At 52.6% G+C, this 27,185-nt stretch overlaps 1 protein-coding gene across 4 annotated transcripts; it reads right to left on the reverse strand.

Annotated features, from left to right (window-relative positions):
• Positions 1-260: 260 nt before the first annotated feature.
• Positions 261-27,180, reverse strand: KANK2 (KN motif and ankyrin repeat domains 2). Of its 4 annotated transcripts, none has more exons than XM_070373682.1 (13): positions 27,057-27,180; positions 25,226-25,439; positions 24,130-24,245; positions 22,441-23,652; positions 11,743-11,919; positions 11,543-11,645; positions 10,048-10,299; positions 9,325-9,412; positions 8,572-8,791; positions 6,995-7,137; positions 4,411-4,611; positions 4,238-4,327; positions 261-2,351 (listed from the first exon to the last, which is right to left on the reverse strand). In XM_070373682.1, the coding sequence occupies exons 3-13, from the start codon at positions 24,164-24,166 to the stop codon at positions 2,298-2,300; spliced, it is 2,577 nt and encodes an 858-aa protein (XP_070229783.1). In that variant the 5' UTR covers positions 24,167-24,245; positions 25,226-25,439; positions 27,057-27,180; the 3' UTR covers positions 261-2,297. The 4 variants fall into 4 exon arrangements, with proteins under 4 accessions (XP_070229783.1, XP_070229786.1, XP_070229782.1 ...); XM_070373685.1 differs by lacking the exon at positions 27,057-27,180 and adding an exon at positions 26,871-27,016 and having other exon boundaries at positions 10,048-10,287; XM_070373681.1 differs by lacking the exon at positions 27,057-27,180 and adding an exon at positions 26,871-27,016.
• Between the last annotated feature and the right edge of the window lie 5 nt (positions 27,181-27,185).

The raw sequence follows: 27,185 nt of genomic DNA on the forward strand, positions 1-27,185 counted from the left end.
TTCAAATAAGTCCACGTTTACAAAGAGATCTATTTTAAAGCTTCATGAGAAATACAAGGACTTCCCTGGTGGTCCAGTGGTTAAGAATCCCCCTTCCAATGCAAGGGACATGGGTTTGATCCCTGGTTGGGGAACTAAGATCCCACAGGCAGCTAAGCCTGTGTGCCTCACCGAAGACCTAGCTCAGCCAAAATTTTAAAGATTAATTGATTTAAAAATAAAAAGACGAGTACAGTAAGACAAACACCAGACACATACACTTTGGCCTTCTCATAAGGTAGCTTTATTAAATTCCTTTACCTTCTAAAAAATGATTACAAAAAGGAATACTTCATTTAAGTGTAATACTGTCTTTATGGACGTACCATGGTCGGAAAGTGAAGTTCAAGGTCTTGAATACATGTGAGAAGAGAGCGGGGTCAGACACAGAACCCCCTGTAACCTACCACGCCAAGCCCAAGGGGTAAGGGCAGGGAGAAGGGAACACACAGGGATAAATATGGACTCACAGTGCGGAGCAGGGGGGCACGGTGGTCAATGAGCTGCTTCTAGAAGCTTAAAATAAACACAGCCACAGCTCCAGGGCCGGACACACAGACACACAACTCTCGTACCGCTTCTCAAAGCTGCCCAAAGCTGTGGCCTCCTGTCAGTGGTCATCCCCAGTCAGCTTGGGTTTCCTTTCCTTTTCATTTACACACACAGGTACACACACAAACGGGGGTGTCTCTCTCCTTTGACCATCCAAACTCTCTTGTCTTAGGTACTATCCCTTCCATCATCATCAAAGTGAGCAGACTCCATCAGGCCAGGAAACCTACTTTACTAGAAGAGAAGCCAGCACTTGGCTTTGGTGAATGAATGCGTGTAGTGCTGAGGGCTTGACCCGTCTTGCTGGGGTTTTAGCGCCCACCCTGGTGGCTACGCTGAGAACTGGACAAGAGAGGGCAGGAAGTCTAAAGACTAAGGGATCTTACTCCCCGGTCACAAGGCACTTTTCGAGGCTTAGAACCTGTCCCCCTCCTCCCCTCCCTGTTTCCTTTTCTCTTTCTTTTTTGGTCACAAAAGGAAGGAATGGGAAAGAAAACTATGTTGAGATTCTGAGACAAAATAGACCATGCAGGAAACTGTGTGTGTTGGGAGAGCCCCGTTTCCAGCAGGCTGTGTTCCAGGCGGCTCCGGAAAGCCTGTAGGTTGTTTAAAGAAAAAAAAAAAGACAACCAGCTGGCCCTTGTTTGGTTTTCGGCAAAGCTCTGTCTCTTTAAGTTTGTACTGGGAGCCCTCGGGGGCAGCCAACTTTGAATCGAGCACACATGGGAATTTTGGAACGGGGCCTGTGCTTGCCAGCAGTCTCATGCCCTGTTTTCCTTCCTTAGAGGAGAGACATTCTGGAGTCTGTGGAGAAGGATGGCCTTGTCACTGGGGTTCTAAGCCTAGGGATGTAGGCACCCCTCTGGGGACTGGATTCATTTCCTACATGTCCAGGTCTAAAGGATTTTCTAGGAAAATGAATATTTGCCAGGGCCCCCCTGCGTGGAGGAGATTCTGGGGAATCGCAAGAAAGGCACAACTCGCACCCCTCGGCTGCTGGCTCCAGAGCCCCACACCTGAATGGGGCGGAGGCGGGCGGGTGGGCCACTCGCAGTGGGAAGAAACAGAAGGCAGAAGAACCGACTAAACCTCCCACCCCGGGTGACAAAGACAGAATCTGCTTTGTGAAGAGACCACGAGAGAATGCCACCAAGAAAGTCGTCTGGGCAGGGGGCAGGGGACAAAACTCGATTATATACCAGACAATTAAATGTAGGGGGGCTGGGTGTCAGGACACTCTAGGCGGTGCGATCCGTGCGTAACAGCATTTAGGCTTAAAGTGAAAATATACGATTCCAGTGACTTTCAAATTTGGCAACAAGTAAGTAAGTGATTTTTTCCCCCTCCAACTGTGATTCAGAAATACAATATTTTTCCCTCTTACCCTCCTCCATCTGTAATTGCCAGTTGATTGTTCTCAGCGTTCCTCACAAACCCACGCCTCAGAGCCAGCCACTGGCGCCGATTTACATATGAGTTTAGCTCCAGTCTGTGCTGCGGCTGCTTTGAACCGGGGTACTGGGAAAAAACCCGCTTTCAGCTGAAGTCTCCATGCTGTTGGGGTCTCCCCCTGGGAAGCAGAGGAAAACCCCGATTGCCTTTGATACTGGGACCTTGGTGGATCGAGCCGGAGCTGGCCAGGGGGACAGTTCTTTCCGGGCTGCCTGCCTGGTCCCCAGGAGTGGCACCTTGGGCTCTTCTCACGGCTACTCCTCTGCAGAGGATGACGCAGGACTCTCGTCATCTGACATCGGGGCAAACTGAAATGAGAGGCAGGATTCCTTTAGTTTGGCCTCCCCTTGGGGGTCTGAGGTAGCGACTTTGCTGGCTGGCTCTGCGCCTGTGGTGAGTGAACAACAGGCTGTGGCCTCTTGGCCTCAAGGAGGTGACACTGCTGGGGAGATAGCTTCACAGAAGCTCATAGATGAATGCAGTGGAGGGTTCTTCCTGAGTGACAAGGTGGCAGTGACAGTGGAGAGCAGGTGGTCTGGCAGGGTGACGTCTGAAGGATGTTGGGAGGGGCACCCAAGGGGCAGGGTGTTCCGGGCAGGGGAAACCGCAAGTGCAAAGGCCCTGAGGCAGGAGCGGCAATCAGGCCAGTGTGGCTAGAGCAGAGCGAGCAAGGAAGGGGGAGGTAAGAGTGGGGGGAGGTGGGCTTTGAGGATGACCCCACTCCAAGCAGGGTGGAGTCACAGAGGGCTGTGAGCAGAGGAGGGCTGTACCCCAACTCAGGTGCTCACAGTGACCTCTGGTCACTTTGGGGAGGACAGTGGAGGGGCAGTGGGGGTGCGAGCCAGAGAAGCATGCGGAAGCAGTGGCCCCAGAGGACAGTGATGGAGCCCTTGGGAGCAGGACCACATGTCAGACAGCAGGACACCACCCAGCCCCATCACCCCCATCTCCCAGTGTGTGGACATGGAGGCCCAGAGCTGATCCCAAGGGGATCCCTGAGCACCTAAGACCTGAAGCAGTGACGCTGGGAAGACTCAGAGCCTCAGAAAGAACCTGTAAGCCTAGCAGGAGCCAGATGGCTTATGTCTCAGCAACCTTCTCTCTCCTGGACTACTTGGGGAAATTGCTGTGGTAAACACCTACCTTGCCACCCTGGAACCTGGCCCCAGACATGCCTCAGGGAGACCAGGGCAAGTGGGAGATGGGGGTGAGGAGGAGCGGGCGGACAGGTTCCAGTCCAAAGTCTGGATTCACACCCTAAGGTCTCTACCCTTTCCTGTCTGTGAGGCTTTGGACCAAGAATGGAACCTTCTAAGTCTCAGCTTCCCCACCTGAAAAATGGTCACAGTAACAGTACATTATGCAACTGAATAGGGTTCATGTGGAGGGTTCTGGAAATCCCGCTCGGGAGGCATTTGGTATACAGTCCGTTAGACTAGCAGGCACTTCCCAGGTGGCTCAGTGGTAAAGAATCCGCCTGCCAATGAAGGAGACGTGGGTTTGATCCCTGGTTTGGGAAGATCCCCTGGAGGAGGCAATGGTAACCTACTCTGGTATTCTTGCCTGGGAAATCCCACAGACAGAGGAGCCTGGTGGGCTACAGTCCATGGGGTCGCGAAGAGTCGGACACAACTGAGCGCACACACATGCCATCAGACTAGAAGGGCTTGTCTCCTCCATCAGACAGGGCACTGCTTTGGAGACCTATGAGGACTGCCCCTGCCTCCCCCATCAGACTGGCAGGGCTTTCTCCTCCTTCAAGCACTCAGGACACAGCGAACATCAATCTTATCCTCCTGTTAGGCTTCCAGAAGAGCATTTTGCTAATGGGCATGATTAAAAAAAAAAAAACAACCCAGATTTCTAGGGTCAAATCAGAGAAATTCCCCATTAAGGCACAGTTAGGCTTCTTTACAGTGAAACTTCTCAAGGCCTTGGATACAATGACACACTTTGAGTAAATGCCAAAGTCCTCCACATGGTCATGAAGAACACGATTTGGAACCAGACAGATCTGGTTTGAATCCTGTGATCACCAACCATAGCTGCACAGTCTTAGTTCTTGTGTCTTGTTTCCTCATGGGGCCACCATGAAGGTTCAACAAACAGCTGCCTCTGCAGCCCTTGGCATGGTCTCTGTACGCCATCCCCCCTCAAAGCCCCCACCCCCTTCCCAGCTAGGGCTGAGACTCACCGAGCACTTGATGTTCATGCGGGAATACAGCATGGACGCAATTTCACTGTGTCCCGCATCCAAGGCCACCATCAGAGCTGTGCTCCCATCCTGCAAAGCATCGGTTGCTATGCTGATGCCCTCTGCACTGTGCTCCCACCCTCCCCGCTGGGTGCACTGGGGTGGGGACTCACACGGTCGGTGATGGAAATGTCACAGCTGGGCACGGCCAGCAGCAGCGCAGTGATCTCCTTGTGGCCGTGCTCGCAGGCACACATGAGGGCCGTGGAGCCGTCGTCATCTTGGACGTTGACGTCTGCCTCACAGGCAAGCAGGGCTTTGACTACATCCACCCGCCCGTGGCTGACCGCCAGCATTAGGGCTGTCTGCCCCGCCTGGATAGGGCAAAGGAACAGGCTTATGGATCATGCAGGCCCCAGAGGGTGACACCCCTGCTCTAGAACCTTCCATGGTTCCTGAGTACTCTGATGCTAACTGCACCTCCACTCATGGGCCTCCTTCTGTATTTCGAATAATCCTACCTACCACTGGGCTTTTGTACTTGCTGATCCCTTTTCTTCCCACTGGTTCCTTCTCATCCCTCAGGTCTCAGCTTAAATGTCTCCTCCTCGGGCACATGCTCTGTGTCTCCCCATCCCTTGTTGTTGCTGGAGTTTAGTTGCTAAGTCATATCTGACTCTTTGCAACCCCATGGACTGCAGCACGCCAGGCCTCCCTGTCCTTTACTATCTCCCAGAGTTTGCCCAAGTTCATGTCCACCATATGATGCTATCCATCCATATGCCCACTTAAATCAGATTCCTAAGTCACAGGTACAAACATAAGTAAAATGTGTTGAGCTAAGAATTGCACGCTTTTCTGTCTACCAGTTGGTGGTAGTTTAGTGGCTAAGTCATTTCTGACTCTTGCAACCCCATGGACTATAGTCTGCCAGGCTTCTCTGTCCATGGGATTTCCCAGGCAAGAATACTGGAGTAGGTTGCCATTTCCTTCTCCAGGGGATCTTCCTGACCCAGGGATTGAACCCAGGTCTTCTGCATCGCAGGCAGATTCTTTACCGACTGAGCTACGAGGTTAAATCTCAATAAAAACCAATGTCCAGGGACTTCCTTGGTGGTCTGGTGCCTAAGACTCCCAGCTCCCAATGCAGGGAACTGGATCCCACATGCCACAACTAAAACCAGGCAAAGCCAAATAAAGAAATTATGCTCTGTGACAAGAGCTAGACACAAAAGGACACACTACTACATGATTCCATTTATATTGTATCCCTAACAGGCAAATCCACAGAGACAGAAAGCAGACTGCGGGGGCTAGGGGCTGGGGGAGGGAAGATGGGAGTGAAGCGACAGCTGCGGGTGCCGGGTCTCCCATCAGCGTGTAAAGTGTTCTGGAGGCAGGCAGAGGCAGAGGTTGCGCGGTACTGCAGCTATGCTAAATGCTACCGGTCATGCGAAGAGCTGACTCACTGGAAAAGACCCTGATGCTGGGAGGGATTGGGGGCAGGAGGAGAAGGCGACAACAGAGGATGAGATGGCTGGATGCCATCACCGACGCGATGGACGTGAGTCTGAGTGAACTCCGGGAGATGGTGATGGACAGGGAGGCCTGGCGTGCTGCGATTCATGGGGTCGCAAAGAGTCGGACACGACTGAGCGACTGAACTGAACTGTCATCTTAAAAGGGTTCATCGTATGTGCTGCTGCTGCTGCTGCTGCTGCTGCTAAGTGCATTTCACCTCAATTTTTTAAAAAGGAAACCACCTGGACATATACCCAGAAAAGATGAAAACCCTAATTTAGAAAGATACTTGTACCCCAGGGCTCACTGCAGCACTTTTACAACAGGCAAGACGTGAAAGCATCGATGGATGAAGAGACCAAGCAGATGTGGTACAATGTGCTACGATGGAATACTACTCAGCCATAAAAAACAATGAATAATGCCATGTGCCGCAGCATGGATAGAACTAGAGATGATCACACTAAGCAAAATAAATCAGACAAAGCCAGATATCATATGATACCACGTATGTATGGAATCTAAAAAAATGATACAAATAAACTTATTTACAAAACAGCAACAAACTCACAGACATAGTAAAAAAAAAAACTTATGGTTACCAAAGGGGAAAAGGTGGGGAAGGAGAGATAAATTAGAGGCTTGAGATTAACAGATACACACTGCTGTATATAAAATAAACAACATGGTCCTACTGCATAGCACAGGGAACTATATTCAACACCTTGTAATAACTTACAATGAAAAATAATCTACATATATGTATATATACAACTGCATCACTTTGCTGTACACCAGAAATAACACATTATAAATCAATTATACTCCATTAAAAAAAAAAAACAACCTAAACCGCTAATACAATTCTTTTAATTAAAAATAAATCAGTAAAAAAGCAAGCAGGGTCTGGGACTTCCTGGTCATCCAGTAGTTAAGACTCCAAGCTCCCAAAGTAGGGCGGCCCAGGTTTGATTCCTGGTCAGGGAACTAGATCCCGTACGTGGCAACTAAGATCTGGCACAGCCAAATAAATAATTTTTTTAAAAAAAATGGGGCTCTGGAGCTAGACCCAGGTTCAAGTCCCCCTCCTCTAGCTGAACCTCGAGGAAATGAATACTTCTCTGCGCCTCAGTTTCTCTGCCTGCGGAGTGGGGGTTCTCGCCTTGGGCTTGGGGCAGGGCTAGGACGTCATAAGTGGGAAGGGCTGTCCAGGTCACCGATGCCCAGGGTCTATACCTGGCTGGCTTTGGCATTGACGTCTCCAAGCCGGAAAAGCTGTAGGATGGTCTGGATATCATCTTGGGTCTTCAGGGTGGCCAGGGCGGTGAGCATGATGGGGCTGTAGCCGGCGCGGTTCTGCTTGTCCACCTGGCAGACACCTGCCGGCGGGGGGCCAGGAAGAGATCGGGTCTCAGACCCCCACGATGCTGGCTGGGTTTGCCTCAAGGCTGGGGGAGGGCCCCTGAGGACCAGGCCTCGTCTTTGCCATCAGACTGGAAGCCCTGTTCACTACCATAGTGAGCACTGGGCACCATGTCTCCTCAATAGTCTAGGTGTGGACTCATTCCTTCTTTTTTCTTAGACTGACAACCCCATTCTGCCCCTGGGTCCCCATCTCTACTATGGGAGGGGCTCCTAACAATGAAGTCTGTGATTCCTCCATCAGACTGGGCTCCCACATTTAGGGCTGAAAGCAGGATTTGTGTCTCCCTCATTAATCTGAAAGGCCCCCTGGTCATCTTTCGGTCTGGCCTATGTCTCCTCCATTAGACTGTGGGCTCTGCCTCCTTCATCAGATTGACTAGTGGAGAGTCGCGTCTAATTTCTTCACATCTAATTGCAGACCACAACTTGTCTCTGAGCCCCAGATGGGAAGCCACATCCTTTCCTCAGATTAGGGTTCCAGGGGTGTCACCTTTGTCATACAGGGGTCACTGGGGTGGTGGAAGGGCCGTGTGTTTTCCATAAGACCATGGCTGCCTTTTCCAGTACACTGGGGCCACAGGTAGGGCCTCTATCCCCTCACCAGCGTGGGAGGGCGCGTCTCCCCATCAGACTGGGAGGGCGGCATCTTCCCGTCAGACTGGGAGGGCGGCGTCTCCCCCGTCAGACTGGGAGGGCGGCGTCTCCTGATCAGACTGGGAGGCGGTGTCTCCTGATCAGACTGGGAGGGCGGCGTCTCCCCCATCAGACTGGGAGGGCGGCATCTTCCCCGTCAGACTGGGAGGGCGGCGTCTCCCCCGTCAGACTGGGAGGGCGGCGTCTCCCTGATCAGACTGGGAGGGCGGCGTCTCCTGATCAGACTGGGAGGGCGGCATCTTCCCCGTCAGACTGGGAGGGCGGCGTCTCCCCAGTCAGACTGGGAGGGCGGCGTCTCCCCCATCAGACTGGGAGGGCGGCGTCTCCTCCATCAGACTGGGAGGGCGGCGTCTCCCCCGTCAGACTGGGAGGGCGGCGTCTCCCCCGTCAGACTGGGAGGGCGGCGTCTCCCCCGTCAGACTGGGAGGGCAGCATCTCCCTCACCAGCCTGGGAGGGTGAGATCTCCCCAACAGACTGGGAAGGCAGTGTCTCTTCCATTAGACTATGAGGGTGGCATCTCCTCCACCAGACTGGGAAGCAATGTCTCCTCCATCACACTGGGAGGGTGATAGCTCTCCCATCACATCAGGAGGGTGGCATTTCCTCCATCAGTCTGTGAGGGCACCCTCCCCCATCAGACCAGGAGGGTAGCATCTCCCCCATCAGAACATCAGACCCGGGTGGCAGCCCGCCTGCTCCCCCAGGGGCCCCCTTCCCGGATCCCCAGGCTCACCACTGTCCAGCAGCTGCTGCACCACAGGGAAGTTGGCGTGGGACACGGAGTAGTGCAGCGCTGTGTTGCCATTGCTGTCAGCGATGTTGACCACGTAGTCCAGCAACCGCGCAGACATGGCCCGGAAGGTGACCAGGTGGCGCCGCACGAGCTCCGGGTGGGCGTCACTGCGGCAGGCCAGGCGCAGCCACTCCTGCAGCACCGTGGTGTAGGCCACTTTCTGGACGCGGGCCGGAGAGAAGAGGGGAGTGAGGGCCACGGCAGCCCACCCTGGCCCAGATGAAGCCCACCCTGAACCACAGGGGACATGTGGGTGCCCCACCCTAGGTGAGCTGCCCCTGGAGAAAAGTGTAGTGTCCCCTGCCCCAAAGGGAAGTGTAGACCCCATGGTCCTAGGTATGCCCCCAGAGGAAGGTGTGAGCGTCTCCACCCTGGATGGGATCTTCAAGGTCAAGTGTACACACCCATCAGAAGAAATACAGCAGCAGGAAATACTCCCCTTCCTCAAGCCCGGGAAGGAACAGGAACCAAGGCTAGCTTTGCTGGCAGGTGACCATCCTTGGCCCTCCCTCCTCCCTGGCGCCTCTCCAAAGACCACGACTCAAGTCTTGGAGCCCCTCGCCCACTAGCTCCCAGCTAGGATCCTGGGGTACTCATGATCCAAAGCACAGAAAGACACTGTGGTTGAGGAGAAGCCAGGATGGGGGTGGAGGGGAAGGAGGCCCCCGCTTCAGGCCCAGGGCCCCACCGTACCAGCTCCCGCTCGGTGAGGGCTTTGGGGTTCTCCAGGTACTTCTCCAGGGCCAGGCAGGCTGAGATGAGGTCAGGACTCAGCTCCATCCTGCCAAGAGCAGACAAAGGGGAGTTTATCTTAGGAGCACTCGCCTCAGCTTCCTGGGTGTCCTCCACCCACCATGTCCAACTGGGGTGCTCACAGAGGGTCTCAACACTCTGCCCCGTGGCCCTCACCCAGTCCTGCCAGGGCTCCCCTGAGTGGTGGAATCTCAGACCCCCATCTTTCTCAGACACTTTTACACGGCACCCCAAGGGGCAGACATGGGGAACACACAGACCCCAAGAGAAAATGGAAACATGGGTCAAACTTTATTCCAAATGGCCAGTGGCAGATGGAAATCTTTTTCTGAGGATGGATTTTTCATCAAGGGTAGAAATAGGAGACATACGCAGGATGGACAGGTGGGGCAAAATGTCCCAAAGAAGGTGGGTGACTTAAGAACAGACTTGGCCTGCCCCTTAAACCCTAACCCCAACAGCCCAAATTGCCCCCCTCAGGCCCTTTGTCAAAGCCACCAGATCTTCAGATGCCCAGAAAGAGTGGGTTCACTAATTCAGACTAAGGTGTACATGACTGATGGGAGTTTCCTCTCAGAGGGCTTGAATGGTGGGATCTGAGGCAGAGGTCACCCTCTCTGCCCCCCAGGCCCTGCCTGAAGCCTTCCCACCCAGAAAACTGACCGGATCTCGTCTTTTGCACTTGATCCTGATGCCCCCTCAGCTGTGGGCGTGTGCAGAGACTCCTGGGGCAGTTGAGACTCCTCCCGGCTCGTCTTGGCCTTCGCCGTCTCCTTGGGCCTGAGCTGGGGGGCTTCGGCCACACTTGGAACCCTCTCCTCTGGCTCTGGGGCCTCGTTCTCTGTGCTCTCATTGTCCGAGAAGTTCTCTGCGGTACTGGAGTCCTCCGAGGAGGACTCATACCTGGGGGAGACGCTGTAGGTGGTAGAGGAGGGGCACTTGACCTCTCAGGGCCTCAGTTTCCCCATCCATTAAATGGGGATGCTGGCACTATGAAGTTGACAGGGTTCCAGGGATGCAGTAAGTGCTCAATAAACACTGCCTGTGATGGGGATCATGTCTGGGGGGTCAGGGAGGGGCACTGCTTTTCCCTTCTACCCTTCGGTACCTCTTACACTTTGCTCCTTATGCTAGCAAGTGTGTTAGTCACTCAGTTGTGTCTGACTCTTGAGACTCCATGGGCTGTAGCCCACCAGGCTCCTTTGTCCATGGAATTCTCCAGGCAAGAATGCTGAAGTGGGTTGCCATTCCTTTCTCCAGCAGATCCTCCTGATCCACTGATCGAACCCAGGTCTCTCATATTGCAGACAGATTCTTAACCATCTGAGCCACCAGGGAAACCCACTTTGCTCCTTACACAGGTGTTATACTGATTCAGACCCTCGCCCTACTGCAAATAGGACCCTCATGCTTTCTGCTAACTCTTGACAGAGTCTAAGCTTCTGTGCCTGGCAGTCAAGGCCCCCAACTCTTTCTGCTCCCCAGGCCTCCCACTTTTTTTTCTTCTAAGATTTTTTTTTTTTTTTGGTTGCAGACCATTTTTAAAGTCTTTATTGAATTTGTTACAATATTGTTTGTTTTATGTTTTGGTTTTTTGGCTGTGAGGCAAGAGGGATTTTAGATCCCCAACTGGGGTTCGAATCTGCATCCCCTGCACAGGAAGGTGAAGTCTTAACCACCAGACCACCCAGGAAGTCCTCTCCTACTTTTCATGTCATGGCTTCCTCTTGCCTCGGAGCGTTTTTCCAGGATGTGTCCTCCCCAGGAGACCTCCCACCCCCAACTCTGCGCCTTGCAAGGGTCTGCTTGTCTTGCAGCACACGTGTTCCCCTCTGTCGGTGACTCTCCCCAGGGCCATCTCTGCCTCTGCCAGGCCCCCCTCACTGCCTGAGCATCCCCATCATTGCTCCAACCATGCTGGGTTGGGACCGCCCATCAGTGCCCCAGGTCACAGTGGACCAGGAGCTCCATGGGGCACACAGTAGAGCCCAGCGCCTCCCATGGGGCAGTGAGATGTAGTGGTTACAGCACCAGCTCAGCACTGGACTGACTGGAGTCGGCCCACCAGGCCTCCCTGTGCCTCAGTTTCCTCATCTGTCTCCTGTGCTTTGGTTGAATGAATGAATCAAAGTGAGGGCCTCAGCCCAGGATCTCTCACCTGCCATTGACCCCCACGAACTGGAGGCTCCTCCGGTGGGCCTCTGGGTCTGTGGGCTCCTCTTTCTGCTTCATGATGGACCGCACGCCTGCCTGGGCCCCTCCTGGAGGGGGAGGGATGGTGTCATGAGAGTCTCCCAAAGCCAGACCTCATGCCTGGGCTTCTGGCGCCTGGTCCTCCGTGCAGCCACTCCCACTTACCTGCACCCCCAGCCTCCTCAAACTCCGATTCATGACAGGCTGCTTGCCTGATGGGCTCCTTGATGGTGGTGTCATCATGGGCAGGCACCTGGCCTGTGTTCTTCTCTGGCTGCGCCTGGGTGGCCCCCTCAGACTCCGGGGGTGATAAGGACGATTCTGCAGGAGCCTGTGGGTGACCTGAAGAGGCAGGAGAAGAGGCGTTTACTGCCGGTAACAACAGCCAAGCAAGAACAGTAATAACAGCTGCCTCTTGTCACTTACGCTGGGCCAGGTGCTCCGAGGGCTAATTCTTGCATTACTTCATCAAAACTTCCCATGTGGAAGCTGGACTGTTACAGATGAGGAAACTGAGACCCTGAGGGTGGCCTAAGGTCACCCTGCAAAGAGGAGGCAGGATCCATTCCAGTTCTGGTTTGCTGCCGGCCTCACAGACGGTCAGGGTCAGGGAAGATCACACGACCCCCATAATCCTGGCTCGTGACCAGGACCCCTATAATCCTGGCTCTGACATCATACTGAGTGTTGTCTGGAAACTACAGCTGAAAATAGTGGTCATGATCAGGACTCAAATCTCCCGCAAAAGAGCTGTGTGACCTCAGGCAGGTCACTAACCTCTCTGTGTCTCAGACAAAACATGTCCTACATCATGACGCCATACACACTAAAGACAGTAGAGTGAGAGAGAGGGCTTAAAACAATATGCACGACGAGAGCATGAAGAACATTTGTTAAGTCAAGAGAGCTGTCAGCTACATTTTGATAAGACTTACTATTATCACTTTACAATATTATTTCACTATTATAAATTATTTTATAAAATAATATTTCAATATTATGAATACCTATAGCATTGTGCTTAGACAACATTTTGTATCTGGCTTTCTGCTTCTTTACTTTAAACATTAAGCAGGTTTTCCTTTTAATAATCAGTAAAAAGAAGCAATAAGGGTAGCCACAGGGGGTGGCCAGAAAAAGAAAAAAACAATAAGGGCTATTAGAAAGTTAAAACCCCACCCAGGTGGGTTTCACTCTGGGTCAATGAAAATGTTCTCAGGGTGGATGGTGGGGACAGTTGCATAACAATGTGAAATGGACACTCAAACATGGTTAAAATGAAACCTTTTATGTTATGTGTGTGTGTGTGTGAGTGCTCAGCCGTGTCTGACTCTTTGCGACCCCGTGGATTGTAATCCTCCAGGCAAGAATACTGGAGTGGGTAGCTATTCCCTTCTGCAGAGGATCTTCCCAACTCAGGAATCAAACTTGGGTCTCCCACATCGCAGGCAAATTATTTACCATTGGAGCCCCCAGGAAAACCCTATGTTATATCCTAATAGTTCCTAATTTTATCTTAATTAGGAAAAAAAAAACGCCCAGGTTGGTCTGAGAACAAAGGTGACATTGTAGGACTCAGGATCCCGAGGGTGCCCACTGCAAAAACAGGAGTGAAGTTGGCAGAGAGTTCTAGCCCCAGATCACCAGCCTGGAGCCAGGAACAAAAGTCCTGAGACCCTGAGTGGCTGCCCGGGTCTCAGAACCCACTGAGGTCACCCCCACATCCCAGGCCACGTGTGGCTTCCATGTCCCCTTCCTGCCACTGACCATGGGGTCTGCAGACCATTTCGTTTTAATTCCCTTAAACTTTTTTTGACAACCGCAGCAACTACTCCCTCAAGTCCATGAGCAACACTCAACTTGAGCTAGGAACAGGGAGTAAACACTCAACACAAGCAGAGCACATCGAACAGAGGAGACATTGGCCATAAAAGCTTCCAACAGCGCCCCAGGCCAGGGCGGGGTCGGGCCAGGCGGATTCCAGAGTCGGGAGCTCCAACTCCCGTGGGGAACAGAGAGCAAACGCCAGGTTTTTACGGGAATCTGATTTTTTTTTTAATCTTGTCAATAAATTCACATCTGACAAACAAAAGCACTATGTGGTCAAGTGGAAAGTACAAGAAACAGTGGAAAGTATCACTGTCGCCCAAAGCCAGGCTTCCTGATGGAAAACACCTGGAAGGTCATCTGTTACTTAAATTCAGGTAAAGGGACATTATGCTCCGGGCTTCCCTGGTGGCTCAGACCGTAATGGTAAAGAATCCGCTTGCAATGCAGGAGGCCTGGGTTTGATCGCTGGGTTGGGAAGATCTCCTGGAGAAGGAAATGGCAACTCATTCCAGTATTCTTACCCAGAGAATTCCATGGACAAGAGGAGCCTGGAGGGCTACAGTCCATTAAGTTGCAAAGAGCCAGACACGACTGAGAGACTAACACTAACAACATTATGCTCAGGGAAAGAAGCCAGTCACAGAACAAATGTTGCCTGATTTACATGATCCCACTTACACGAGGCCCGTAGAAGAGTTAAATCCATAGAGATAGAAAGTAGGATAGCAGGTGCCAGGGGCTGGGGGAGAAGGATGGGGAGTAAGTGTTTAAAGGGGACAGAGATTCAATTTGGGAAGACGGAAAAGTTCTGGGAGGCTTCCCTGGTGGCTCAGTGGTGAAGAATCTGCCTGTCAATGCAGGAGACGGGGGTTAGATCCCTGGTCCGGGAAGATCCCATGTGCCTCAGGGCAACTAAGCCCATGTGCTTTTGCTACTAACTACTGAGTCTTTGCTCTAGAGCCCACAGGCTCTAACTATGGAGCCCTCGTGCCACAATTACTGAAGCCCGCTCGCCCCACAGCCTGTGCTCCACAACAAGAAAAGCCATCGCAGTGAGAAGCCAGTGCACCGCAACTAGAGAGAACCCTCACAGCAATGAAGACTCAGAGCAGGCAAATAAATCCATAAAATAAAATAAGTTCTGGACATGGATGGTAAGGTTGGTTGCACAGCAATGTGCTTATTGCCACTGAGAAATGGTTAAGAGAGTAAGTTTTATGTTATATGTTGTTTACCCCCAATTTTTCAAAAGTGGAGAAAAAAAAAAGAGTGAATCAGAGCAATGCTATGGCCCTTTTAGCCCCACGGAAGAGCAGGCTCTGCCCCTCAAAAGCTGGGATGGCTCCTTCCAGTCGTGAGAAGTTCAAGGCCAGACACTGCAATACTAAAATAACAATAACAGAACTGATAATAGTTATTATTGTTATTCTACTGGGAGATGGAGCGAACTGTTACCAAAATGTATATGGAAATTTATATGGAAGAACAAAGGTCCATGGCCAGCTGGCCCCTCCCTGGCCAGCTAAAAGCGGGCAGGGATGGGGAAGTCGGCTTAGGAGAGAGTAACACGTATTCCCAAAGCCACAATAATGAAATCAGCAGGGTAGGGTTGCAGGAAGAAATAGGCCAAAGGAGGTGAGGAAAGAGGGCTCGGCACAGACCCCATGAGAGAACTGGGCGTAAACAGAAGTGCTTATGCCCAGTCACTCAGTCGTGACCGCCTCTTGGCAACCCCATGGACTACAGCCCACCAGGCTCCTCTGTCCAGGGATTTCCTAGGCAAGAATACTGAAGTAGGTGCTCATTTCCTTCTCCAGGGGGTCTTCCCAGATCAGAGATTGAACCTGAGCCTCCTGCACTGGCTGGGGGATTCTTTTCCCACTGAGCCTCCTGGGAAGCCCAATAGCAACCCTGCATGGAGCAAGCCTACGGGTACCAGTTTTCCAACAGCATTTTGTCCCTTTGTGTCTCTGTGTCACATTTTGGTAATTCTCAGAATATTCCAAGCTTTTTCATCATTATTATATTTTTTATGGGGACCTGTGATCAGTGATCTTTGATGTTACCATTGCAAAAAGATTATGACCTGCCGGAGGCTCAGCCGATGGTTACCACTTTTTAGCAATAAAGTATTTTAAAAATTAAGGTATGTACATTGTCTTTTTAGACATAATTCTATTGCACACTTAATAGGCTACACTACAGTGTAGACATAACTTTCATATGCCCTTGGAAACCAAAAAATGTGTGACTCGCTTTATTGTGGTGGTCTGGAACTGAACCCACAAATCTCTGGCATATATTTGAAAATTGCTAAGAGATCAGGTCTTAAAAGTTCTCATCACAGAAAAAAAAATTATAACTGTGATGTGATGGATGTTAAACCTACTGTGGTAATCATTTTTGCAATATATACATACATATATACATGTATACATTGTCACACACACATATATATATATAGTAATCATCAATGTGTACACCCTCAACTAATATGAATACTATTACTTATAATAATATACAATAAGTAGGAAATGGCAACCCGCTCCAGTATTCTTGCCTTGGGAGTCCCATGAACAGAGGAGCCTGGTAGGCTACAGTCCATGGGATTGCAGAGTCGGGCATGACTGACTGAGCACAGCACAGTCAACTAATATAATTTATATGTCAATCATACCTAGATAAAGTGGAAAGAACTAAAAATCAAAAAAATAAATCTGCGATGAGTTTAACAACATCAACATTAAGAGTTAAAAAACTCTTGGTTAAAACTATTTTGTTAAAAAAAAAAACCTCTTAAATTTAATTGACAGAAGAATAAAGGCTGTGGAAAGATAGTCATAATGCCAAAAACAGGCAAAGAATTATCTTTTAGAATAGGCGTTAACAAAATTTTTCTGTCCTGGGCCAGATAATAAATATTGTGGGTCATAAGATGTGTTGCAAACAATACAAAAGCAACCCTAGACGGTACCTAAATGAATGGGCCTGGCTGTGTTCTAATAAATTTGAATTTCATATAATTGTGCTCATATCACACAATGTTACTCTTTTCACATTGTTCAACCATTTAAAAACACAGAAACCACTCTGGGCCCATGGGCTGTATGAAAACAGGCATCAGGCTTCATGTGGCCCTGCAGGCTACAGTTCACCAACCCCTATTCTGGAAAATGCCAGGAACATCTCAAAATTGCCCCAAAGGAAAAAAACAGAGGCTTGTGAAACATATATGGTGATGCTCAACCTTACCAGCAATCAAAGGAATGCTATTTAAAACAAGGAGATACCACCTTGGACAACTGCATCAAATGAGCAAAAAATTAGAAAGATAAATAAACTATGTTACTGTGGATGTAGAGAAATGGACACTTCAGACCCAGCCATGGCTGGTGGGAGTGTGGCCAGAGAGAACTTCCGGAGAGAATTAGACAAAATCTGGAGTGCAGTTGTGCCTTTCCTGTAACCCAGCAACCCCACAGGACAGGACATGTAAGGACGAAGCCAGTACTATTCAAAGCAGCCAGGACTTGGAAGTAACCCAGGTGTCCACCAAGGAGGGGTCATATAAGAAAGTGTAGCACATACCTACAGCAGAAATCTATGCAGTCATTAAAAGTGACAAACCACCAGATCAGGGTGGAGAGTTCCAAAATAGAGTGTAGAGAGGAAAAAATATGAAACAGAAAGAGATATTTTTTTTTCCCTAAAGCACAATACCATTTTAGGAAATTAAACATGCCTAGGGCATATTTTTCAAGAACACTCAAATATCTAAATAAGCTTCTGGAAGGTGGGTTGCAAGGAATGATATTACAATGGGGTGGGGGTGTGTGACAGCAGGGGTTGCTGAATCACGGCCTGTGGGCACGGTTTTTACATTTTTAAATGGTTGGGAAAAAACTGAAAGGAGGAGTCTCTTTGGGACACGTGAAAATTACAGGAAATTGAAATTTCAGTGTCTACACATTAGGTTTTATTGGTATATAGCCACATTAGTTCTTTGATGTATTGGCTACCCTGCTTACATGCTACAAACGTAGAGCTGAGACATTAAACTCATCAAAATGTATACATTAAAAATGTGCAGATTATGAAAGAGACTCACAGACTTAGAGAATGAATTTACGGTTGCCAGGGAGGCAGGGGCAAGGATGAGGGAAGGGATAGTTAGGGAGTTTGGGATGGACATGTACATACTATATTTAAAATGGATAACCAACAAGGATCTTCTGTATGGCACATGGAACTCAGTGTTGCTTGGCAGCCTGCCTGGGAAGGGAGTTTGGGGGAGAATGGATACATGCATATGTATGGCTGAGTCCCTTTGCTGTCCACCTGAAACTATCACAAAATTGTTAATCAGCTATATACCAATACAAAATAATTTTTTTTTAAACGTGCAGGTTTTTGTGTATTAAATATACCTCAGTAAAGCTGGGGGGAAAAAGAACTGAGTCAAATCATTGCAACAGAGACCAGATACCCCACAAAGCTGAAAATATTTATCAATCCTCAACATTGAGGGTGGAAGACAAAGGTGAAAAAAGAATTAAAGTCAAACAAGAGAGGTGCCATCCCTAGCTCAATGGGGCTGGTGAGATTCTTGGGCCATGGGCCCAAGAATTAGATTAACTCCTTAAGTCCAAAAGAAATTTTTAAAAAATTTAAATCACTTGGCCAACTAGTGCAGGAAGGGAGAGTCCACAGCGTGGGGTTAGCAGGGTCGGGAGGAATAAAGCAATTTGGTAACAGATATCATGGTCCTTAAAAATGCTCTTCCAGGAACTTCCCTGGAGGCCCAGTGGTTAGGACTTAGTGTTTTCACTGAAAGGGCCCAAATTCAATCTCTTGTCCAGGAATTAAGATCCTGGGAAGCCGCATGAGGCAGCCAAAAAGAAAAAAAGCAGATGAAAGGTTCCCACAGAAGGAAATTTGCACGGCACCTTTGGTGGCTCAGACGGTAAAGAATCTGCCTGCAATGCTGGAGACCTGCAATCGATCCCTCGGTTGGGAAGATCCCCTGGAGAAGGGAATGGCAACCCGCTCCAGTATTCTTGCCTAGATAATTCCATGGATAGAGGAGCCTGGTGGGCTATAGTCCATGAGGTTGCAGAGTCGGACGAAGCTAACACTTTCTTTTTTCTTTTTGACAGTAAACAGTCACCCAGCTGTTAAAAGATAAATAGCATGTTCCAACAGTTTTTTATTTTTTGGCCACACCTTGCAGCTTCCAGGATCTTAGTTTTCTGACCAGGGATTGAACCCTGCACCCTCGACAATGAAAGCTTGGAGTCCTAACCACTGGACTGCCAAGGAATTCCCCTAAATTTTTTAAATAACATGATGTAATGTCCCTGGGATAATGTTAAATCAAAGAAATCAGAGGATTTAAATCCTGGCTTTGAAAACTATGGACAAATTCCTTTACCACTCAGTGCCTCAGTTTCCACATCTGTAAAACAGATAGAAACACCACCCGCTTCCAAGTGGTACTGGGGGTGTCAATGAATTAAGATACAAAAAGGACATCACATAATGCCCTGGCCCACTGTAAGGGCTGCCTAAATGCTTTCACATAGAAAATAAGGCAACACAACAAATTCCATCAGTACATGTTGCCAGACTCCAAAAATACATATTATTTTCTTCATGAGAAAAAAAAAAAAATCGGAAGGAAAGAAGTATCCATAGCAGCTGTGTCCAGGCAGTAGTGGGTTTATGGAGCTCTTATTTAGTGTTCTAGAGTCTTCCATCTCAGTTGGTAAAGAATCCGCCTGCAATGCAGGAGACCCTGGCTTGATGCCTGGGTGGGGAAGATCCACTGGAGAAGGGATAGGCTACCCCCTCCAGTATTATTGGGCTTCCCTTGTGGCTCAGCTGATAAAGAATCTGCCTGCAATGTAAGAGACCTGGGTTTGATCCCTGGTTGGGAAGATTCCCTGGAGAAGGGAAAAGCTATCCACTCCAGTATTCTGGCCTGGACAATTCCATGGACTGTATAGTTCATGGGGTCGCAAAGAGTCCAACACGACTGAGCGACTTTCACTTTACAGAGTCTTCTGTACTTTCCAAACCTTCCACAAAGAATATGAATTGCATTCATAGGACTGTGTTTCAAACAATAACAGGAAATTTCAAAGCCTTGGAGAGACCCCACGGATGCACGTGCCTGGCTGCCCCTTCTCCCAGGAATCTCTCTGTGGTGCCTTTGAAAGGTGAGGGGTGAATGAGAGTTTTCAGTGGTCTCTGGGCCTCTGCCTGTCTCATCCACGTTTGCCAGCCTGAGGCGATGACTGCCTCTCACCCTTCCTGCCCTTCACTGCAGCAAGCAAATTCTAGGTGGCAGAAAGGCTGGACTCCTCCCAGCCTCCTTATTGACCTATGCATGACCGACCTAAGTGGTCTAAACATTTGTCAAGGATTTCCCTGGCAGTCCAGTGGTTAAGACCCTGTGCTTCTGCTGCAGGGGGCACGAGTTCAATCCCCGGGTGGGGAACTAAGATCCCACATGCCATGCAGTGCAGCCAAAAAACAGAAAAACAAAACATTTGTCAAGAAACCACCCAGGTACTTCTTTTCTCTCACATCTTGGCTCAAAGAGCCAACAGTTAACCCCTGAGCACCCACCAGTGCCTGATACCATCTTGAACACTCAGCACCAACCGATGTATTTCAGCTCACACTGATCTGGTGCCATTGGGCAGTCAGTACCATCGCCCTACCCCACCCCCATCCCACAAATGTGGCACAGAGAGGTTAAACAGGTTTAACAGAGGTTAAAGAGCACGGAGCTAGGGAGCAGGGAAACCAGAATTTGAACACGGGCCTCCATGCCATCCAACCACCACCCATCCCACATCCCTGTTTTATTTGCTTCAAACATGCGTTCTCTGAAGTGATTTTTCTTCACTTGTTTCTGGTGGGCTATTTGTTTATTGCGGGGGCTTTTCCATCTGTCTTGTTCACTGCTGTGTCCCCAGTGCCTAGAAAAATCTAGCACATGGCAGGCACTCAGTAAATATTCCCTGGATGAGAAGGCAATGACATGAATTAGCACATGCCAGTTCCGCCTAAGCGAGGCAGAGACTGGGGCTGGCTGCAGCAAGAGGGAGTTAAGTGAAACACAAGGAAGAACTTCTGGGGGGTGACCGCTTGCACAAGGTGGGGACATGGCTAGGTCTGTGTGTCCTGCAGGCAGGAGGCCCCGTGGCTGTGCTGGGAGGCACGTCTGGAATGGAGGTTGCCTCTTAAGAGATCTGGAGGCTGGGCTGGGCGGGGCCTCTGGCTGGGGGCCAGGGTCTCAGGGCTGGGTGTTTGGGATAGACACAGAAACAGGGGTGGAGTCCAGAGCTGGCCAGGAAGAACATGGGGAGGCAAGAAAACACAGCTGGGACCCCGCCCTCCAGCTCATACCCTCTGGTGCCTCTACAGGGCTCTGACCACCTGATATTATTTGAGACTTAGACGAGGAAATGGGCTGAATCTTTGAGGCATGCTATAGCTTCAGAACAGCCTAGTCTCAGATCCTGGATGTTTGACAAAGGATATGTGAAGCTTCTCCGCAAACATCAGTTTCCCCAGTTATGACAAGAATTGACCTGAAAATCATTAGTAGGGGGGCTCCCACATGGCACAGTGGTAAAGAATCCGCCTGCCCATGCAGGAGACACAAAAGAACATGGGTTCAATCCCTGGATCAGGAAGAGCCCCTGGAGTAGGAAATAGCAACCTGCTCCAGTATTCTGGGCTTCCTTGGTGTCTCAGATGGTAAAGAATCTGCCTGCCATGCAGGAGACCCGGGTTGGATCCCTGGGTCAGGGAGATCCCCTGAAGAAGGGAATGGCACCCCACTCCAATATTCTTGCCTGGACAATCCCATGGACAGAGGAGCCTGGCGGGCTATAGATCATGGGCTGCAAAGAATCGGACACGACTTAGTGACACGACAACTAATAGTAGAAGTAGCAACACACGATGGTTAAGTGCGTGCTGTATGTGTGCACTAATCCAGAAGGATCCTAGAGGTGTGGACCGCTACAAGGCCACTCACAGACAGGGAGGTTGAGGCCCAGAGAAGTGAAGCTGACCATTCAGGTCACACAGTAAGGAGTGGAGTTTAAACACAGGTGACCTTGCTACACAGCCCACTGTCTTAACCTCCTCGGTGGGCAAAATACTTAACAGAGCCGTCAGCACCAGACTGGTATTAGATAAAGAACAGCTGTCTGGATTATGAGTCATTCTGGCAGCGTCTCCCAGGGGCCTCAGGACAGCAGTGGTGGGGCAGCTGCTATCCTGAACATCCCACATCCCCTTTCCGAGCATGAGGACTCAGCAGTTCCTCCAGGGAGCATCCCCTTCCTCCCTCTGGACTTGGGTGGGGCTCCTCCAACCCCAGGGTCTGCGCCTGGGCAGCGAGAGACTCAGTGATTAGCTCAGTGAGGAGCAAATGACCCAAGCCAACCAAGAAGGGTCACCGCTGGGATTTTTACTGGTGCTATCTGGATTGAGGGGCTCCCTTTCCCTTTATGAGCTGCCTCAACAGATGCCAGGAGTGGTGTGATCACCTTTGCCTGCCTGAGAGAGATTCCAGGATGCACAGAGGAAGAGAAAGAGGGAGGTAGAGATTCCTGAGGCTATTTGAGCACCCGGATCCAGCTATGCCTGAAGTTGTCACTAAGTTACATGAACAACACATTTCCTTTTTCATGGCCTGAGACTGGTTTTTGCCAATCAGGGAAGAATTTTTTTGCCCAGCAACTGACAGCCCTGGGGACCTTCACCCAAATACCTCTTATTTTCTACATATTTATAACGTTCTAGACATGAGCACACACCTAATTCTTCAGACACCTAATTTCTTCACACGGTCCCTAGAGGGACTGGGTCAGCAGCACAAGTGTCCCCTTTGCACAGATGAAGAAACTGAAGTTCTGAGTGCTGGTGGAAGGACAGGGCTGGGGCTGGAGCCCAGCATTCAGAGGAAAAGGAGGGACCCTCCACCGTCTGCCCCCACCTACTATGGCTCACCTGCTGCTCCATCACAGCTGCGCTCTGTAATACTGATCTTCTTCACCTGGTGGACGTTGCTGGCGGATGCGGTGGGCGCTGGGAACACTGTCTCCATCACCTCATGGCTGCGGAACACAGGGGGGCTCTCAGCCCCGTTGGACGTCGCCAGGGCCCGCAGCCCTGCCCCGTAGGGCTCTAGACTCTGGGCCCGCTGAGCAGGGGCCCCTGCCGCTGTGCTGGCCGCCACCTCTACCTCCCTTGGCCCCTGCACCACCCGGACAGTGTCCACACGGACTGGGCTGTCTGGCGGTGGCCAGGCCTGGGGCGGGAGGTCGGCCTGCCGGGCTTGAGCTGCCTGTAGCTCCTGGAGTGCTTTCTTGAGCTGGGTCTCCAGCACGGCCACCTTAGCGGCCAGGGCTGCCTCCCCGTCGGGCATACCCAAGTCCCGCTCCCGGACCCAGGTGCCCACACTCCGGGTCTCGAGCGTCACTGGGTCCTCGGGGGCCTCAGGGAGGTCCAGGCAGAGCTCGCCACGGCCCCGGGCTCCTGCAGGGTGGCCCAAGAACTTTTGGCTCTTGAGCTGCACTGTGAGTTGTCGCTTCTCCTCCTGCAGCACCGACAGCTTCACCTGGAGCACGGGGATCAGTTTCACCTGCTCTTCCAGCTGCCGCAGCTTCCGCAAAGCACCCGCCATCTGCTCCCGCACATGGGCCAGGTGCCCGGCGCTGGGCGGCACCGGCGTGGACAGTCCCGATCCCCGTGGTGTCGGGGGTGGCAGCCCCACGCCCACCAGTGAGCTCGTCGAGCCGGCCGCGCTGGGGGTCAGGGAGCCCAGACCGGCAGGGGCGGCTGCCTGGTCCTCCAGGCGGCGACGGGCGTCCAGCAGTGTGCGCTCCACCCGCGGGTTGAAGCCACCGCGTGTCTCCAGGGCGCCGTACTGCGGGTAGAAGCCACGGCCGCAGTAGGAGTAGGCTGAGTGGCGGCTGTCCCCGCTGGCATTGGAGCACAGAGACTCAGTGGACGTCCACCAGGAGCCGGGCCCACGGGGCAGGGAGCCCAGGCGGGGCCGGCGCTGCACGGCCACCCGCCGCAGCGTGTGGCCCTTCTCGATGTCGTCCACGTACTTGAGAAAGTCCAGGTCTAGGCGGTAGCCGTAGGGCGTCTCCACCGAGTAGGGGACATCAGGCTCTTTAGAGGGGAAGGCAGGCGGGGAGGCTGGGCCGGGGGTCCCTGAGGTAGAGAGAAAAGCCAGCGCCTCTGAACACTGTGGTCCCCTTCTGGGGCAAACTGATGCCCCTGGGTGAGTCATGGCTTATTGGCCCAAAGGATGGGACACCACTGGCTGCCCAATGCTCCGCTGTAAGTCTCAGGCCCCTTCCCACCTCCCCAGCCTAAGGCAAGGCCCTGTGTCCCCCTTGAACCCTCCCAGGGCAGGGCTGTGCTTCCAACCTCCCAAATGAGTCAGGACCCTGTCTCCCAACTCAGACCAACCTCCTTTCCTGAAAAACCCTGTCTCTTCCATTAGCCTGTCGAGGGCAGAACCGAGTTGTCCCCATTCAGGCCCTCAGGATAGAGCTGTGTCCTACCCTCAGCCCCACTCAGGTCAGGCCCCCTTCTCTCCTCCAGGCCACACAGGACCTGGCCTGTGTCCCTCACGCCCCACCTCCAACCCCAAGGCTGGGCCCTCTTTCCCACGAGACCCCTGACCTGGGAAGGGGGCTGACACGTGCAGGACCTGGGCCATCCTCTTGCCTGCAGAGCTCCTCAGGTGTCTCTGGGGGGTACTGTGAGTCAGACCACCTGCAGCACCGGCTGAGGTTTACCTGGGAAGAGGGTGAAGAGGGTGTGATGACACCCAGAGTCAGGAGTCTGCAGGAGAAGGGGAGGTGGCCACCCCTCCCCACTATCCCCTCCCCACCAACCTCCCTCTTTTCTTGGGCGTGGGACCCTCTCACAGGCACACACCCGTCCTGATTGTGGAAAGGGTTGTGGGGGGGGCCCCCACAGCCTGGAACAAAGAAACCAAACCTCACGGTCCGCCCGCACATCTGTCTAGCCCCTGGACAGGCTCCAGCTGTTCCCACAGCCCCGCCTCCACAAGGCCCCCCACCAGGGGCGGGGGGGGGCGGGGATGGGGTGCTGAAGTCCGACAGCCGCCACCCTTCCTGTGCCCCCTCCCCTCCGCCCAGGCAAGAACTGGTTACCAGGACAGATCAGGGCTTAGGTGGGCAGATGGGGGCACTAATAGGGAGACAGCCACCCTTCCTGCAAGGATCTGGGGAGACAGAGACACAGGGGCACAAAGAGAAACAGAGCCCAGGGTAGGAGACCCGCAAACAGAGCTGGGTCAGCCTGGAAGTGGCGGGGGGCTGGTAGGGAAAGTTGGGGGGAGGCAGCAAGGAGCAAAGCCTTTCCCCTTTATGGAAACAATTTTCTCTAAAAATAAACAGTTTCGCTGCCGGGCTACACGAGAACTTCCTGCTCCCCCCCCCCGGCCCCCCCAGGATGTGTCCGGCTCAGGGGCTCGGGGGCGCAGCAAGGATAGAGAGCGGGTGGAGGCCCCGGAAGTCATGGGGGTGGGGGGAGGAAGTGAGAGGGGGTGCCAGAGGCTGGAAAGGGGAAAGACAATCAGGGCCTCTCACTAACCTGCACCCCCAGACCTGGAGGATGGCCAGGGTACTTCTGTCCCCAACTCTGACCGAGTTTGGCCAGTCCTTTCTGCTGTCTGACCTCTAACCACCCGGCTGCAGAAGTTCCAGCCCATCCCACCCTTTTCAGGATGAGGTGCCAGGGCAGTGGGTACCTGGGAGGATGGGCCAGGTGGAGCACCTGCTGGGCATGAAGGCGGGGCCGAAGCTCCAGGGGCAGCCAAGCTTGTCTTGTCTTATGTCCTCCTTGCTTAGCCTCTTGCTTGTCTCTCTCCACGTCTCTCTCTGTCTCTCCACGTCTCTGTCTCTCTGCACTTCTCCCGCCCTGTCTCTCTACGTCTCTGTCCTCACTTCTCCTTCTTTCAGTGCCTGGAACACACAGTCATCCAATTGTAGGAAACCTGGCTTTCCACCTGCCTGAAGGGTCACCCCCTGCACAAGAGGGAAGTGATGGAAAATATTTTCTGGGAACCTGAGAGAGACTAGAGGCAGGAAGCAGAAACGGTACCCCTGTGGAGACCCCTGGAGGTGAAGGGGGTGAGGTGAATAATGGTATAACTATAATTACCATCCAGGCAACTCCTTTGATCATCACAACAACCCTACCAGGCGGGTAGTTATCACCGTGTATTACGGTGTCTTGGGTAAGATGAAGTGTTTTGGGACACAGAAACACAGAATGGGACTTCCCTGGCGATCCAGTGCTTACAACTCTATGCTTCCGTGCACAGGTTCAATCCCTGGTGGGGGAACTAAGATACCACATACCACGTGGGGCGGCCAAAATAAAAAGAAAGAAATACACAGTGACTTGCCCAGGGTCACTTAGCCCGAGGAAGTAGCTGGGTCTGGATTTGAATCCTTAGCTTGGTAGATTCCCCTCGCTGCCAGCCAAGCCACCCGCACCCCCATTTTCCAGGCAGAGACTGAGGTCTGAAGCCATGTGACCATGCTCCATGTGGGTGGGTGACTGGCTAAAGGTGGAGAAAGCAGATGGGCGGGGGGGAAAGGGTAGTGGTGGCGGGGGTCTGTGGCTCACCTTCCCTGGAGCACGGCGAGTACATGAGACAGAACAGAGAGATATGGAAAGGTAGACAGGCCAGTCCACGAGGGGACAGGTAGGTGGCTCAGGGAAGTAACGCGGGGTCCCTGGGAGGCGGCCCGAAAGTCCAACAGGGTCTCCCTGAAGCCCCCGTCCCAGACCAGCCTGGACGTCTCTGGGGTCTTCTCGCTCCTCTCCTCGTCCCAAAGACGAGGGGCGAGGAGGACCCCGTCCCGTGCAGGGAGGGGGCGGGGCCTGCGGGGTCCCCAGCTAATGGCAAACAGCTGCAGCTCCCCACGCCGGCCCAGCCGCTAGGCCGAGGCCCAGCCCGGCCGGACGCCCGGCCGCCTTCCCGCCGTCTGGGGCCTGGCTCCTGCCCGGCCACGGAGGAGGGCGCGGGAGGACAAGGGAGGGAGGAGGGGGACGAGGCAGAGGCAGAAAGGAGGATGGAGACAGGGGAGAGGGGCAACGGGGAGGCAGTGATGGGGCGAAGGGATAGGGAGGTACGGATGGAGGATGGGGTTGGGAAAGACCAGCAGGGACAGGAGCAAAGATAAGGACCGAGCAGAAGCGCGGGGACCGCGACACTCTCAAGTCCGGAAAGTTTGAGCATAGATGATGGAGTTGGAGGCAGCGGCTAGTAGAGACCGGCGAGATCGCGCCCCGGGCTTGAGAGTGGGGTGATGTGGGGTGGGGTGGGGACCACGCTCGAACCCAGAACCGGGCTCGCACCCCGACCCAACCCGGGTCCTACTCGCCTCTCGCGCTCCGGCCGCCGCTGTCCCAGCGTCCCGCCGCCCGTGCGCCCTCCGCGCGCCGCCGCCGCCGCCCGACCAGCCCTCGGCGGTAGCCCCGCCCCGCCCCGCCCCCTCGGGGCCGGCCCCGCCCCCTGTCGCCTGAGGCCGGGCCAACGTGGAGGGGGATGGTAAGGGACACGATCGCACCTGGACGGCAGGTGTGTGTGCGCGCGTGGGGGTGTCCGGCCTCGTCCCCTCCTCCAGTCCCTGGGACAGTGCTCCCCTACTGCTGTCTTCCCCGGCCCGCTGCAGCTGGGCGGCTGCGGGGGGCGGGAG

Source organism: Bos mutus, chromosome 7, assembly GCF_027580195.1.
Source record: "Bos mutus isolate GX-2022 chromosome 7, NWIPB_WYAK_1.1, whole genome shotgun sequence".
In the NCBI taxonomy this organism is placed as follows: domain Eukaryota; kingdom Metazoa; phylum Chordata; class Mammalia; order Artiodactyla; family Bovidae; genus Bos; species Bos mutus.